The sequence below is a fragment of the Procambarus clarkii genome, chromosome 69, assembly GCF_040958095.1.
Source record: "Procambarus clarkii isolate CNS0578487 chromosome 69, FALCON_Pclarkii_2.0, whole genome shotgun sequence".
In the NCBI taxonomy this organism is placed as follows: domain Eukaryota; kingdom Metazoa; phylum Arthropoda; class Malacostraca; order Decapoda; family Cambaridae; genus Procambarus; species Procambarus clarkii.
This window is the reverse complement of record NC_091218.1, coordinates 28,183,881-28,200,568: the sequence shown is the minus strand read 5'-3', so window position 1 is coordinate 28,200,568 and position 16,688 is coordinate 28,183,881. Positions and strand designations below refer to the sequence as shown.

General features: G+C 40.2%; 1 protein-coding gene across 2 annotated transcripts in view; it reads left to right on the top strand.

Annotated features, from left to right (window-relative positions):
* The window catches only part of LOC123772213 (miniature), a 111,798-nt gene extending 95,908 nt beyond the window's left edge, over positions 1–15,890 (top strand). For both annotated transcript variants that reach the window (XM_069311309.1, XM_069311308.1), the window contains exons 4-7: positions 708–887; positions 4,076–4,190; positions 11,276–11,398; positions 11,595–15,890. In XM_069311309.1, coding sequence (XP_069167410.1) covers positions 708–887; positions 4,076–4,190; positions 11,276–11,398; positions 11,595–12,565 — 1,389 coding nt within the window. In that variant the 3' untranslated portion in view covers positions 12,566–15,890. The remainder of the gene's footprint in view (positions 1–707; positions 888–4,075; positions 4,191–11,275; positions 11,399–11,594) is intronic.
* The last annotated feature ends 798 nt before the right edge of the window (positions 15,891–16,688 follow it).

The following is a 16,688-nucleotide window of genomic DNA, read 5'->3' as shown; positions in this document are numbered from 1 at the left end:
ATATATATATATATATATATGTCGTACCTAATAGCCAGAACGCACTTTTCAGCCTACTATTCAAGGCCCGATTTGCCTAATAAGCCAAGTTTTCATGAATTAATGTTTTTTCGTCTACCTAACCTACCTAACCTAACCTAACCTAGCTTTTTTTGGCTACCTAACCTAACCTTACCTATAAATATAGGTTAGGTTAGGTTAGGTTAGGTAGGGTTGGTTAGGTTCGGTCATATATCTACGTTACTTTTAGCTCCAATAAAAAAAAATTGACCTCATACATAGAGAAAAGGGTTGCTTTATCATTTCATAAGAAAAAAATTATAGTAAATATATTAATTCAGGAAAACTTGGCTTATTAGGCAAATCGGGCCTTGAATAGTAGGCTGAGAAGTGAGTTCTGGCTACTAGGTACGACATATATATATATATATATATATATATATATATATATATATATATATATATATATATATATATATTTATATATATATATATATATATATATATATATATATATTTATATATATATATATATATATTTATATATATATATATATATATATATATATATATATATATATATATATATATATATATTTATATATATAAAATATTCTGGTGTGTGGTTTGGTTCATCACATGAACGTCAATTACTGCCAACAGGACTATGCACCACAACTGTTCTAACTTAGCTTCCTTCCCTCCAGGGTCTGGTGTTCTCCAAGGGTCAGTATGGCCAGCCCAACTGCATGTACGTGGAGCCGCATTCCGGACGCTCCAATTTTGAGTTCCAGATCTACTACGACAGCTGTGGCACCAAGCCGGACATGGGCGGCAAGTTCTACGAGAACACCATCATAGTCCAGTACGACGCTGAGCTCATCGAGGTATGTAGAGAACTGTAGACGCTCACGTGTTCGAGCCACAGCGAAAGAATACGATCACTTTCCGGTGTAGAGTGAGGTGTCAAGAGCTTGTTAAAAGGTATGTTCACTGAGACACAGATAGGTCGTTAGATTGGGTTGTTAGTCTTGTGACTAGTTTTTCTGCATCGCCTCCCACTTGTAATGTTATATATATATTATATATATATATATATTTTATATATCAATATTGTAACTTTTTTTGTGTAATGACATTTTCAAATAAAGTTAGATAAATATACACACATACCAAAAGAATAGGGGTGGTAGGAGAAGAAAATATCAAAGTGTTCAGTGAGGATCCACAAGGTCTTCTCTGAGTACTCTTTATTTTCTTCTCCGAGGCTATGGGTCCCTACACTTGCACCAGAGGTGGTACCCCTTCTAGGTTATATATATATATGTGTGTGTGTCGTACCTAGTAGCCAGAACGCACTTCTCGGCCTACTATGCAAGGCCCGATTTTCCTAATAAGCCAAGTTTTCCTGAATTAATATACTTTCTCAAATATTTTTCTTATGTAATGATAAAGCTACCCATTTCATTATGTATGAGGTCCAATTTTTTTTATTGGAGTTAAAATTAACGTAGATATATGAACGAACCTAACCAACCCTACCTAACCTATCTTTATAGGTTAGGTTAGGTTAGGTAGCCGAAAAAGTTAGGTTAGGTTATGTAGGTTAGGTAGTCGAAAAACAATTAATTCATGAAAACTTTTCTTATTAGGCAAATCGGGCCTTGCATAGTAGGCTGAGAAGTGCGTTCTGGCTACTAGGTACGACATATATATATATATATATATATATATATATATATATATATATATATATATATATATATATATATATATATATATATATGAACACCCAAATCACGGAACTATTTACTCTACCCACCATGAGAGTAAGGACAAGACAAGAACATATCGATGCCAACACAGAAGACAATGTCCAACATAACAGGCCAATTACACTGGATTAATCTTTGTGTTTAGATAGGAGATGCCTCGTATGGGCCAATAAGCCTTCTGCAGCCCCTATGTTTATCCCTTATGTATCCCCCCATGTTTTCACCTTCATTGTATTATCACCTGACCTAATGCGGGTATAAAATCAACTAGTATTGTAAGATCTGTTCACTTGGGAATGAACCATGGAGGTTCGAAACGTCGTGCAAATTATACAAATAAGTGTAATACACTCTATAGTAAATCACTTCTTTTCTTCACCTTAAAAGTACGAAAATGAGTTTTGGAGAACTCCTATTTCAATTAAGCCCTGATGCTAAGAAAATAGTTAGAGGGATAGAAGCCCTAAACCAGAAAATAATAAATACAGAATATGCGGTCATATTCAATGAAACATGTTTGAAAGAAAACCTGCTGCCAGTATACACCAATATATATATATATATATATATATGTGTGTATATCACGAAAATAAACACGTGATTAAGAATGTGACAATGTCAGACCACGAAGGAAAAATGAAACAGGAAATTTCCTTAAGTACTTTCGTATATTAAATACATCTTCAGAAGGTCTGTTTCATTTTTCCTTCGTGGTCTGACATTGTCATATATATATATATATATATATATATATATATATATATATATATATATAATGTGTGTGTAAATAACGAAAAATAAACATGTGATTAAAAATGTGACAGTGTCAGAGCACGGAGGAAAATTGAAACAGGAATTTCCCTAAGAACTTTCGTATATTAATACATCTTCAGAAGGAGTGCTTGAGAAGGAGAAGTCTTCAGAAGGAGTGACTCCTTCTGCAGATGTATTAATATACGAAAGTACTTAGGGAAATTCCTATTTCAATTTCCTCCGTGCTCTGACACTGTCACATTTTTAATCACGTGTTTATTTTTCGTGATTTACACACACACATTATATATATATTATATATATATATATATATTTATATATATATATATATATATATATATATATATATATATATATATATATATATATATATACACCCAGGGTTGGGACCCAATGATCAGCATGGTGAGGTTACAGAGTGATGCAGGTTCCGCCTCTACCTTCCTGGATCTCACCCCCAACCACTTGGATTAAACGGTAAAGCGAAGGTCTCGCTTCATGCAGTTCGGCGTTCAATCCCCGACCGTCCAAGTGGTTGGGCACATTTCCCCCCCCCCCCCACTTCCATCCCATCTCAAATCCTTATCCTGACTCCTTCCAAGTGCTATATAGTCGTAATGGCTTAGCGCTTTCCCCCCTGATAGTTCTTCTCCCTTCCTGGATCACTTCTCTTGGGATGAAGGCGGAGGAACCTGTGCAAATGTTTAAACACTGCACAAACGACCCGGCAGTAAACTCATTATTCACAGAATTCCTTTTTTCTGGCAGTTTCAGGGCAAACATTCTTGACACTATTCTCACTGTTATTTACCATAGCCTACATGTAGCTCCCCTTCACGGGGAGCCGGTGGCTGAGCGGACAGAACACTGGACGTGTGATCCTGTGGTCCCGGGTTCGATCCCGGGCACCGGCGAGAAACAATGGGCAGAGCTTCTTTCACCCTTATGCTCCTGTTACCTAGCAGTAAATAGGTACCTGGGATTTGAATCAATTAAAACCTTTAATCAAATAAAAGGAACAATGGCGTGGCTCTGCGATTCAAAAGAGACAAAATATTCAAAGGCAAATATTCCATTCACCTGAGCTGTAGGAGACTCGAACCGCGGACCCCAGGCCTGTGTGTGAGGCCGAAACTCTGTCGACCGAGCTATTGAGAAGTCTTAATAAGGAAGGAGAGTCTCCTCGAGCCCAGTTTTTGCAGCATCTACCATCAAGCGCAAGGATCCCATTGATGTTAATTTTATTTTCCAGAATTCAGTTAAAGTTCTGTTTTGAACGTTCCAAGCTCGATGTCATTTATTTGAATTTGTCATTTATTCTAACAAATTTATTTCATTTGTTGTCATATTCTGCTGTTGTATTGTTATTTATTATTGGCATTTTTAGTGACGTACTAATCCCCCTCCCACCCTTTAATGACGTACTAACCCCCCTTAGTGACGTACTAACCCCCTTAGTGACGTACTAACCCCCTTAGTGACATACTAACCCCTTAGTGACGCACTAACTCTGGGGAGTGTTGCAGGTGTGGGACGAGGCCAAGCGACTCCGCTGCGAGTGGTACAACGACTACGAGAAGACGGCCAGCAAGCCGCCCATGAAGATCGCGGACCTCGAGGTGGTCGAACTCAACTTCAGAGGTGAGCCACCACGCCATCAACACTGTCTATATCTACTAGCTCATCAATATCTACTAGCTCATGTATCTACTAGCTCATCTGTATCTACTAGCTCATCTGTATCTACTAGCTCATCTGTATCTACTAGCTCATAACTGAGATGGAAAGTACGGCGTTAACTGCTACACACACACACACACACACACACACACACACACACACACACACACACACACACACACACACACACACACATACACACGATGTGTTCCTCTCGATGTTTGCTGATGATGCGAAAATTATGAGGAGGATCAGGACAGAGGAGGATAGTATGAGGCTACAAGATGACCTAGACAAACTGAAGGAATGGTCCGACAAATGGCTACTAAAGTTCAACACAAGTAAATGTAAGGTAAGGAAACTAGGAGGAGGAACTAGGAGGCCAGTCACTGGATACCGAATGGGAGATGAAGTCCTTCACGAAACGGACAGAGAAAGATCTAGGAGTTGATATCACGCCAAGCCTGTCTCCTGAAGCCCACATCAAAAGAATAACATCAGCGGCCTATGCGAGGCTGGCTAACATCAGAACTGCTTTCAGAAACCTGTGTAAGGAATCCTTCAGAATCTTGTACACCACATATGTAAGACCAATCCTGGAGTATGCAGCCCCAGCATGGAGTCCGTACCTAGTCAAGCACAAGACGAAGCTGGAAAAAGTTCAGAGGTATGCCACTAGGTTAGTCCCAGAACTAAGAGGCATGAGTTATGAGGACAGACTACGTGAACTGCACCTCACGTCGCTGGAAGACAGAAGAGCTAGGGGGGACATGATCACCACATACAAAATTCTCAGGGGAATTGACAGGGTGGACAAGGATGGATTATTTAACACGGGTGGCACATGCACAAGGGGACACAGGTGGAAGCTGAGTACCCAAATGAGCCACAGAGACATTAGAAAGAACTTTTTCAGTGTCAAAGTAGTTAGTAAATGGAATGCACTAGGAAGTGATGTGGTGGAGGCTGACTCCATACACACTTTCAAATATAGATATGACAGAGCCCAGTAGGCTCAGGAATCTGTACATCAGTTGATTGACGGTTGAGAGGCGGGACCAAAGAGCCAGAGCTCAACCCCCGCAAATACAACTATGTGAGTACACACACCTGTTGATTGGCTGTTGAGAGGCGGGACCAAAGAGCCAGAGCTCAACCCCTGCGAACACAACTAGGTGAGTACAACTAGGTGAGTACACACACACACACACACACACACACACACACACACACACACACACACGTAGCTCTCATCCTGTAACTACACTTAGGTAATTACTTTTAGGTAATTACACACTCACACACACCACTCAATCTTTCATACGTAGTTAAACGGTTTGACATCGCCCAAATATATTAAATACAATCTGCAAATATTCGTATACATTCACTGATATGTTCAATAAATCACTGAATTATATGTTTAACAGATCTCTAATCCTATCCATGGAGGACAGAAGAAAATGTATATATTCTGGTTAGCACTGTAAATGTGTGGCCACGTCTGTGGTAGGAAATAGAAAATAAAAAAAATGATATGGAAGTGTCAAAACACACCTGGTTACTTAAACATGACTGACATATTATTAAATAAATGACAGTAATTATTAGATTCTATTGACACGTTAGGACGGAGTGTATATTAATAACATCATGTAAACATTGGGTCATAACAGTTGTCATCTGTGATAGTTCCGTCCCCCTTACACCAGGCCTTAATGCTCCATGTTGTTCTATGTTCTAGTTTGGAATAGGAGAAAAGGGATTTCAGATTCCTCTCTCTTTCTCTAATGGCATTTTGTTCTCTTTGCCACTTTTGGATTTTCTATGATTCTTGCCGCTTGAGTGCGATCATTTCTGTTTCCCTACACATCCTTCCTTGTCCTTGTTGGGATAGAGTGGAGAGTTTGAGATGTTCTGCTGGTTGGTTTCTTACCTTACAGAGGGAGCGCCGTTCTCGTTCCAATTTCATCTTTTTCTCTTTTTTTTCTTAGTGATATGTGCCTTCCACATATTTCTAAGAGCCTATTTTCTCGATACAGTGGGTTTTAAGTTTGCGTTATCTAGCTGTTCTGCCCAGCATAGTTATGTGAGGTCTTGGGTTATTCGTTCCCAGTTAATGAGTTCCTTTATTAAATTTGAATTTTCTGAATTTTCCTCCTCTTGGAGTTGAGACTGGCTGCTCAGGGCTGTTGCTCATGCTTGTTTGAGCTTCGATTATGTTGTGTTCTGAGTAACATGTGATTATTATGTCCATAAATTTATTTTTATTTGTATTTATATACAAGAGGGTACCTTGCGTTTGTGATGGGAAGGGAACTATCAGAGGAAAGCGCCAAACCATTACGACTATAGCACCTGGAAGGGGTCAGGATAAGGATTTGGGATGGGACGGGGGGGGGGAGGAATGGTGCCCAACCACTTGGACGATCGGGGATTGAACGCCGACCTGCATGAAGCGAGACCGCCACTCTACAGTCCAGCCCAAGTGGTTGGATTGGGTTTGTGAGAGTACATAACATTGGTGTACTTACATTCTTGCAAAGCCACTAACACACACACAGCATTTCGGCTAGAAACGCTAATCAGTTCATCGTTCTTTGTAAAAAAATAAGGTCTAGGGGAATTTTCTTTTCTAGTCGCTTCGATTATTTGCTTGTTTAAAGCAAATCTGTCACACATCTGCAAGAGGTCATTTGTGTGTGACTGTTTACTCAGACTGCTTCCTTCTCTCTCTGCTACAACAGTATTTGCCACATTTTTCCATTTCAGATGCTTTTAAGTTGAAATCACAAAGAAAGAGGATGTTAGGGGCAGGGTTTGAGAGGTTTTCTAAGCATCATTCTATTTTTACAAGTTTGTCTTTAAACTGCTGACGATTTGCATTTGGTAACTAACATACAAGGACAATTACCAAATTTAGAATTTAAAAATTGATTATCTGCACTTCCACCATATCGTTTGCGGCGTTTAGCATTTCAGCGCAGATGAGTGTCTTTGGTGTACAGGCTAACCTCACATTTGTAGCCTGTGTCTCCTGTCACATCTGAATAGATTATACCCTGGTGACAAACCACACATCAGTGACCAATCCACAGGTGACCAAACCACACATCAGTGACCAATCCGCAGGTGACCAAACCATACGGTCCTTCCTGGACCATTATCAAGTCGTGTGTGTGAGGATAGAGTTGCTGTTGTTGTTTTAGATTCAACTACTGGAAACAAAAAGTTCCAAGTAGCACTGGCTATGGAGACCCCGTAGTGGACTTACTGGCACAGGAGTGGGGCTGTGGAGATGATCGATTGATTGATGATTAAACCACCCAAGTGGTGGCACAGGCATGAATAGCCCATACCAGAGATGATGATATTTTAGAATCAGATACTCGGAAAAAAATTACAAGTCTGTAATAATATTCATTATTAAGAGTAAATTTACATTATTTTATACATAGCTTAACGAGATTGACAATAATTTCAACAGGGAGAAGTAATACAAGGTTCATTAATTAATAAGCAAGGTAATCAAGAATATCATGGCCAATTTCCTAATGCTTTCTTTGTTCATTTGTCAGAAAGTTCTCATCAAATTGATTGGGAGAGAGTTTCTTCAGTAACGAATTGTAAAATCTTTTTCAGTAGGAACATTAATGAATCTGCTTTAATACAGATTACAAAATCATGTAATTTGAATATTAGCAGAGGTTTGAACACGTTAGATCTATTTTTGATTGGTCAGTTAAAGAGCGATTTGAGTAGGATCACTGATACACATTTAACTCACTAATAACTTATTAATATCACATTAAAGACATTGTACCTCACCTCGTCTCTTTACTGCTCGTATATCCACATCCACTGAACTGTAAATTCATCCATTTGAGGATGTATTATTAAATGTGAAAGTACTTAAGGAAATTCCTGTCTTAATGATTCATTCATGGTCTGACACTGATTATATATATATATATATATATATATATATATATATATATATATATATATATATATATATATATATATAATATAGGAGGGTGGTAGGAGAAAAGCACACAAACTGTATTGGAGGGGATCTAAACATTCCCTCTAATGCGTTATGCGTGGTTTCCTCCGAGGCTAAGGGTCCCCCTTCTTCCAGCTAGAGGTGGTACTCCCTTCTCCATTTATATATATATATATATATATATATATATATATATATATATATATATATATATATATATATATATATATATGAATGAAAACTCACACCCCAGAAGTGACTCGAACCCATACTCCCAGGAGCAACGCAACTGGTAACTACAGGGCGCCTTAATCCACTTGACCATCACGGCCGTCAAAAGGAAGTGATAGCCGAGGCTATTTGAGCCACTTCCCCGACGGCAACTCGGATGGTAATCTTGGGCATAGCATTTCACCAAATCACCTCATTCTTTGGGGCACACGTGAGGAACACAAATGCGAACAAGCCTGAATGGTCCCCAGGACTACATGCGAATGAAAACTCACACCCCAACAGTTTTCTCAACAGGTGTGAGTTTTCATTCGCATATAGTCCTGGGGACCATTCAGGCTTGTTCGCATTTGTGTTCCTCACGTGTGCCCCAAAGAATGAGGTGATTTGGTGAAATGCTATGCCCAAGATTACCATCCGAGTTGCCGTCGGGGAAGTGGCTCAAATAGCCTCGGCTATCACTTCCTTTTGACGGCCCTGATGGTCAAGTGAATTAAGGCACCCTGTAGTTACCAGTTGCGTTGCTCCTGGGAGTATGGGTTCGAGTCACTTCTGGGGTGTGAGTTTTCATTCGCATATAGTCCTGGGGACCATTCAGGCTTGTTCGCATATATATATATATATATATATATATATATATATATATATATATATATATATATATATATATATATATATATATATATATATGTCGTACCTAGTAGCCAGAACGCACTTCTCAGCCTACTATTCAAGGCCCGATTTGCCTAATAAGCCAAGTTTTCATGAACTAATGTTTTTTCGTCTACCTAACCTACCTAACCTAACCTAGCTTTTTTTGGCTACCTAACCTAACCTTACCTATAAATAGAGGTTAGGTTAGGTAGGGTTGGTTAGGTTCGGTCATATATCTACGTTAATTTTAACTCCAATAAAAAAAAATTGACCTCATACATAGAGAAAAGGGTTGCTTTATCATTTCATAAGAAAAAAATTATAGTAAATATATTAATTCAGGAAAACTTGGCTTATTAGGCAAATCGGGCCTTGAATAGTAGGCTGAGAAGTGAGTTCTGGCTACTTAAAATAAACCAATAGGAAACAATTTATTGAAAATAAAAAAAATCACTCGGCCTATTAGGCAAATCAGGCCTTGCATAGTAGGCCGAGAAGTGCGTTCTGGCTACTGGGTCGACATTATATATATATATATATATATATATATATATATATATATACATATATATATATACATATATATATATATATATATATATATACATATATATATATATATATATATATATATATATATAGATATATATATATATATATATATATATATATATATATATATATATACATATATATATATATATATATATATATATATATATATATATATATATATATATATATATATAATGTCGACCCAGTAGCCAGAACGCACTTCTCGGCCTACTATGCAAGGCCTGATTTGCCTAATAGGCCGAGTGATTTTTTTTATTTTCAATAAATTGTTTCCTATTGGTTTATTTTAAATATTACTATATTATAATAAGAACATAAATTATTGATTTAGTTATGATACTTTAGGTTAGTTTAGGTAGGGTTGGTTAGGTTCAGTCATATATCTACGTTAGTTTTAACTCAAATTTAACAAAAATTAGCTCATACATAATGATATGGATATCTTTATAATTTCATATTAATTTTTTTTTAAATCTTGAAATTCTGGAAAACTTGACTTATTAGGCAAATCGGGCCTTGCATAGTAGGCCGAGAAGTGCGTTCTGGCTACTAGGTACGACATTATATATATATATATATATATATATATGTCGTACCTAGTAGCCAGAACTCACTTCTCAGCCTACTATTCAAGGCCCGATTTGCCTAATAAGCCAAGTTTTCCTGAAATTATATATTTACTATAATTTTTTTCTTATGAAATGATAAAGCAACCCTTTTCTCTATGTATGAGGTCAATTTTTTTTTATTGGAGTTAAAATTAACGTAGATATATGACCGAACCTAACCAACCCTACCTAACCTAACCTAACCTATATTTATAGGTAAGGTTAGGTTAGGTAGCCAAAAAAAGCTAGGTTAGGTTAGGTTAGGTAGGTTAGGTAGACGAAAAAACATTAATTCATGAAAACTTGGCTTATTAGGCAAATCGGGCCTTGAATAGTAGGCTGAGAAGTGCGTTCTGGCTATTAGGTACGACATATATATATATATATATATATATATATATATGTATATATATATATATATATATATATATATATATATATATATATATATATACATATATATATATATGTATATATATATATTATATATATACATATATATATTATATATATATATATAATATATATTATAATATACATTATATATATATATATATATATATATATATATATATATATATATATATATATATATATATATATATATATTGTACTATTAAGGCCGATTTGCTTAAGTCAGTGATTTTCTTTATTTAAAAAAAATCCAATTGGTTTATTTTAATTATTATATTATATTAAAAACATTAATTATTGACTTATGTTAGTTTAGGTTAGGTTAGGTAGGGTTGGTTAGGTTCAGTCATATATCTACTTTAGTTTTAACTAAAGAAAAAAATCATAATAATGATATGGATAGCTTTATAATTTCATAAGAAAAAATGGAAAAATATATAAATTCATGAAAACTTGGCTTTTTAAAAGCCAAGTTGACAGCAGAGTTTGGACATTTCTTGCCATTCTTGCAACAGATGTATATGAACAAGTACTGACTTGCCACAACATTCCCACAGGTGACAACGTAGACTGTTGGATGGAGATACAGGACGGCAAGGGTCCCTGGGCCTCGCCCATCACGGGCATCGTCCCACTGGGCTCCACCCTCACCATGGTCATCGCTATCAACGACCAGGCAGGTGAGTGCCTCGCTCCTATCTTGGTCTTGGTATACAGTACTTCTTCTTTCTCTTGCAACACAGCCATGCATTTGCCCTTGCAGTTCAGTACAAGCATTTGCCCTTGCAACTCGGTGCTTTTTATTTATCTTTGTAACGCAAACCACTATCCTTTGCCCGTGCAACCTTACCCTAGTAACTGACCTTTTATCTACAGGAGAGTTTGACATGCGGGTGACTTCATGCGAGGCATCTGACGGGGTCAACTCGCCCATCTACCTGAGTGATCAGTACGGCTGCGTCCTGCGTCCCAAGATGATCTCCAAATTCCTGAAGCTTCGCAACAACGATGGCCGGGCCACTGTCCTCACCTACGCCCAGTTCCACGCCTTCAAGTTCCCCGACTCTATGGCCGTTCATTTACGCTGTAAAGTTGAGATTTGTCGTTTTGGCTGCCCAGACCATTGTCAGAGACCGACTGCGGGTAATCCACTCGGAGACTACAGTCGTCAGGCCCTGCCACGGCAGCCCAGTGACTCCTATGGTTCTCCAGCAGAGCCCGCTGCCCAATACCAGGAGCCTCCCAACAATGTCGACGTCTCTAGTTTTGCCGATAAGAAAGACGACGAGGCGCCCAGACCTCAACAATCCTCCCTCGACTCCATGGCAAATAAGAACAAGGTACCCAAAGGTCCTCTTGTCATTCCGGATGAGCAATCCGCCCAGATATATCTTGATGGCACGCCACTCCAGGGCAGTGAAACAATTGAACTCCCCAACTACAAGGAAGATTTCCCCTGGGGTCCGAGAAACCTTCGCCGTCGACGCCGCGATGTGGTTTTGGACCGTCATTCTCGTGCCACTAATATTGGCGTCTCCTCCGACTATCAGGTCATCTCGGAGGCTGATCTAGAATTCACTCCTGCGCTGGATGACCGCGTCACCGTCTTCAAGGGCCACCGTGAGGATGTTGTGTATGGAGTGTGTTTGCCAGCACCAGGATTCTCGGCGCTGTTTGTGCTTTTGGCTATGTGTACCGTCATCTCTGTGCTGGTGGCCGGCTTCATGTGCCACCACCGACAGCTGCAGAAAGACACTACGGAGTCTCCTGCTGCACCACACCCCAACCAGCAGATCATCAGCATGGTACAGTTTCTGCGAGGCCACCTCCCGGGCCATGTTCAGTGATAGCGGGCTCACCAGGACAAAACAGCTCAAGTCTCGATTCTCCCAACTTCTGCTACCACTTAACAGGACTGCCATAACAATGTGACCGGTGCGTCCTTGTTGTATAATTATTTATTACTGAGAGGCATTAGTGAAGTACAGGAAAAGGACCAATGATATAAAAAAAACACTTGTTCGCAGAACCCAAGAAGAAAGCTGGTACTGGAGACAATTTTTAAATAACAAGGAGGTACAGGAGAAAGCTTCCATCTCTGTTAAACGAAACTGTTTCCAGAACATGTGCTTGCACAGGAAACTACTGAAAGAACCAAATTTACTACCAGCCTGTCAGTTTCTGGTCCTTTTCATCCCAGAAAGAACCACCAGTGCCCACCGCTCCTCCCACGACAGTCCAAATGTTGTATATACACATCCTGAAACTATTCCTTTCCTGAGGCTAAATGGGTCATGTAAACAGACCTAACCTGCTATTTTGAAGTCAAGTTAAACTTAAGTGTGAGAATTCTGCCAAATTAAAAATATGATCGTTTTAATGTATACAGTCGACCCATTTAGTCCATGTGCACAGCTAAAGTGAGAGCAACAAAGGGTGGTGTACTCAAATTAGCTTGCATTATAACTACATCATGACACCTGCCCAGTCACTGTAGAGCTCCTAGGCGACGCCCCAGTTACCGGGGCGTGGACGCTCGGGATCCGGGAAGGTCTTTGGGAACTTGTGTGTGTGTCTGCAGGAGGCTGACGGAGCCACCCCTTACACCATCACACTTCCATTTATGAAATTAGACAGTCGAGGCTATTGGAATAATTTTTGGCTGGTAACATATTAGTTAAGGCGTGGGCACTGGCCGTCTGTTGGGGTCTTTAACGCCTGCTTAAAGAGAGTGAGTGAGTCTTATTTTCTCTAAGACTCATGTTCTTAGATAAGACAATCTTTTAGCTTGAGTCCTGTCTCCGGGTCACTTGATGATAATCAAGCCAGTAAGAGGATTTAATTAATTTAATTAGACATTTGTGGCTGCTCTCGTCTGTATTGACAGAGACAACGAGTGCACGAAGCAAGTGTTCTGTGTTCCCTCGAACGTCCTACGGTCTGCTGAAGCCAGCGACCCAACTTCTTCCCTGCTCTGCTCTCCAGCGTGTTGGTAAGCAAGTACCGTAAACGTCTTCCTCACAGCACGCGATGCACCGCACTTGTCTCCTCGCACCTGGTCTGGTAAGAGCAGCTGTGATTGTTCTCATGCTTGTTGGAGCACCTGGAACTGCAGGGATGCTTACTGACACCAGATGTCGTCTCCAGGACATCATGAAGCATAGTGGTGTGGCGGCCTCTGGTGACCCGGAGCGCAGGTGCCTCAACAAATGAACGTTGCGAATGAATGTTAATTTATATGAATGTCATGATTTGTGTGTGTGTGTGGGGCGGGTGGGGAGTGGGTAGGTTAGGTTCGTACTGTGTTAATATTAGGTTAAGGCCTCATCCGTCACCTCTCATCCGATGTTCTTCTGGTTAATTAGCTGTTTAGGGCGTGTGCACAAGCACCTTTGTCATACTTTATAGTTTATCCTTTGTCATGCAGATGGCCGTATCTACTGCTGGTCCTGACGACGAGGCAGTGGGTGCTCCCCAGGGGTACGGTGTTGGCTTCCCGCCTCCTGATAAATAGTAGTGGATGTTGTTCTCCGTCCCTGTTTACCGCTCAAATGCTCAGTTTCCTACTATCATGCTCAGAGTGTCCTGGTCTCATCCTCAGAGTGTCCTGGTCTCATGCTCAGAGTTAGAATGGAAGAAAATGCACAACGATTTCGAGTAATATTCTTCATCTTAGCTCTCAGGATCGCCCCACAGCCTCTCCTTTTCTCTCTACACGTTGTGGGAAACAGGACATGAAAATTACCATTTATCTTCCAGTCGCAATGAATTAATTTGCTCATTTACATGGTTCCCTTATAACACTTTCTCCGAAAACTTCCTTTGACATTTTTCCATCATTGCAGATTTATTCAGGAAGTGTAAGTTTGACTTCTGGAAATACATTATATTACCATTGTTTTGTATTGTATTATTACATTGTATTGAAGGAAATACATTACCTTCTGGAAAGATTGTATTATCTGATATTATGAAGTTTTGATGCAAGGTGAATGATCACATTAGGCTGTCACCCCCTCAGCAATGTGCCTTCACTCTCCATCCAGCCCGTCCTCCTAAGGTTTCCAATTGTCAAGAAACTGTCATACTACAGTGCCTTTATCCTAACTTACCAGAGGACCCAAAACAGAAAATGGGACAGTATGTCACTTTCGCGGGCCGCTACCATTTTCTAGTACGACAATTTGTTGGCCTTAGGTAGAGTATACGTCAAAATGCGACGTTCTATTAGGAAGAATGGTTGCCCCAGCACCGCCAGGCCATGCGCATGCGCCAAGAAGGCCAACTTGTCTGGTCCATTGTAATTTGACTTTTACCCGTTGATTTTTTGTTCCAAGTATTGTCAGATCATCCTGCTATTATCATTATTGTTATTAATATTATTATTATCATCATCATCATCATCATTTATACTGTTAATGCCTATAAATGTATTTAGTGACCAAACTCCAACACATTTTCTTTCCCGTTGGGTCTGTTGTCGCTGTTTGAATAAACTGTGACAGTTATGTAGATAAGTTTGAGAATACCCACTTGTAAGGGGACGACGCCCGTTATATTTCCCGGTCGCCCCTAACCAGGGGCGAAGCTATGTGCATGTTTCAGCTATTAAGCTACTATAGCCTGGCCCAGCTGGGCTCTAACTGCCGGAGCGAGGCGCACATCAACCACAGACTTGCCATCAGCCAGTAGTTAGTCAATTATCAACTTGCTCAGTTTAATTAGGGATCCAATTTAGTGTTCTGAATTGTGTAAGTCGGGTGCACCTCTCAATGAACACGGCACTCACGTGTGTTCTACGGGAGGCTGTGTCCTCTTGGGGGGCGGGGGTCTTGCGGGGAGATGTGTCCTTTGGGGGGGCCGTGTCCTGCAGGAGGCTGTGTCCTCTTGGCAGGCAGTATCCTGCGGGAGGCTGTCTTCTAGGGCACTGTGACCTCCAGGGCTCTGTGATCTCCAGGGCTGTGTGACCTCCAGGGCTGTGTGACCTCCAGGGCTGTGTGACCTCCAAGGCTCTGTGATCTCCAGGGCTCTGTGACCTCCAGGGCTCTGTGACCTCGCCCTGCGCATCCTCCCTGACCCCGTCTCTCTACTTCCATCAGAGCCAGGCGCTCTTATACCTGTATTTATTGACTCACAACTAATTGTTATTTAAACTAATAAAAGTGAAGGAAATGTCCTTGTATGTTTAACCTTGAAGACTGTTGGGAGGAAACTGCCCAACCACTTGAGCTGGACGGTAAAACGACGGTCTCGCTTCATGTAGGTCGGGGTTCAATCCTCCGACCGTCTAAGTGGTTGGGCACCATTCCTTCCCCCCCGTACGATCCCTAATTCTTATTCTGACCCCTTCCATGTGCTATATAGTCGTAATGGATCTGCGCTTTCTCCTGATAATTCCCTCCCTCCCTCCAGCTGATCAAGTTCTTCTGAATATGTTTAATTACAAGTCTAATTCAGTATTTTGGCCAAATACTCACTCACTCTCTCTCTCTGACTGTGTTACCAACCTTTCATCCTACACTCTTTCTAAGCGCCAGCAAGAACTTCTTGGACTTTGTCTTTCTTTTGCTACTTCCCCTGGCCCACGCTGTGGCATTGATCTCATTAGTTCCTTTCACAGTTTTGTCAATTCTAACTCTAGTACTCTTTCGGACCTGTCTGCCTTTAGAGGGGCCCTTATCCCCGTTCTTGACAGCTTGTTTTCTGAAAATCACCACCTTCCTCGTCGCTTCCAGCTTGCCCTTGCCTCCCTGAAATCTAACAACTCTATTCTTATCCTTCCTTCCGACAAAGGCAATTCGGTGGTTGTCCTTGATCGTGAGGACTACCTCCGAAAAGCAGATGTCTTGCCCTCTGACTCTCGCACTTATGCTCCTCTGACTTATAACCCTTTGGATCGCCTCAAAACTTCCTTTAACCGCAAACTAAGACAGCTCTCTAGTCTTTGCCCTCCTGACTTTGATCTCATTA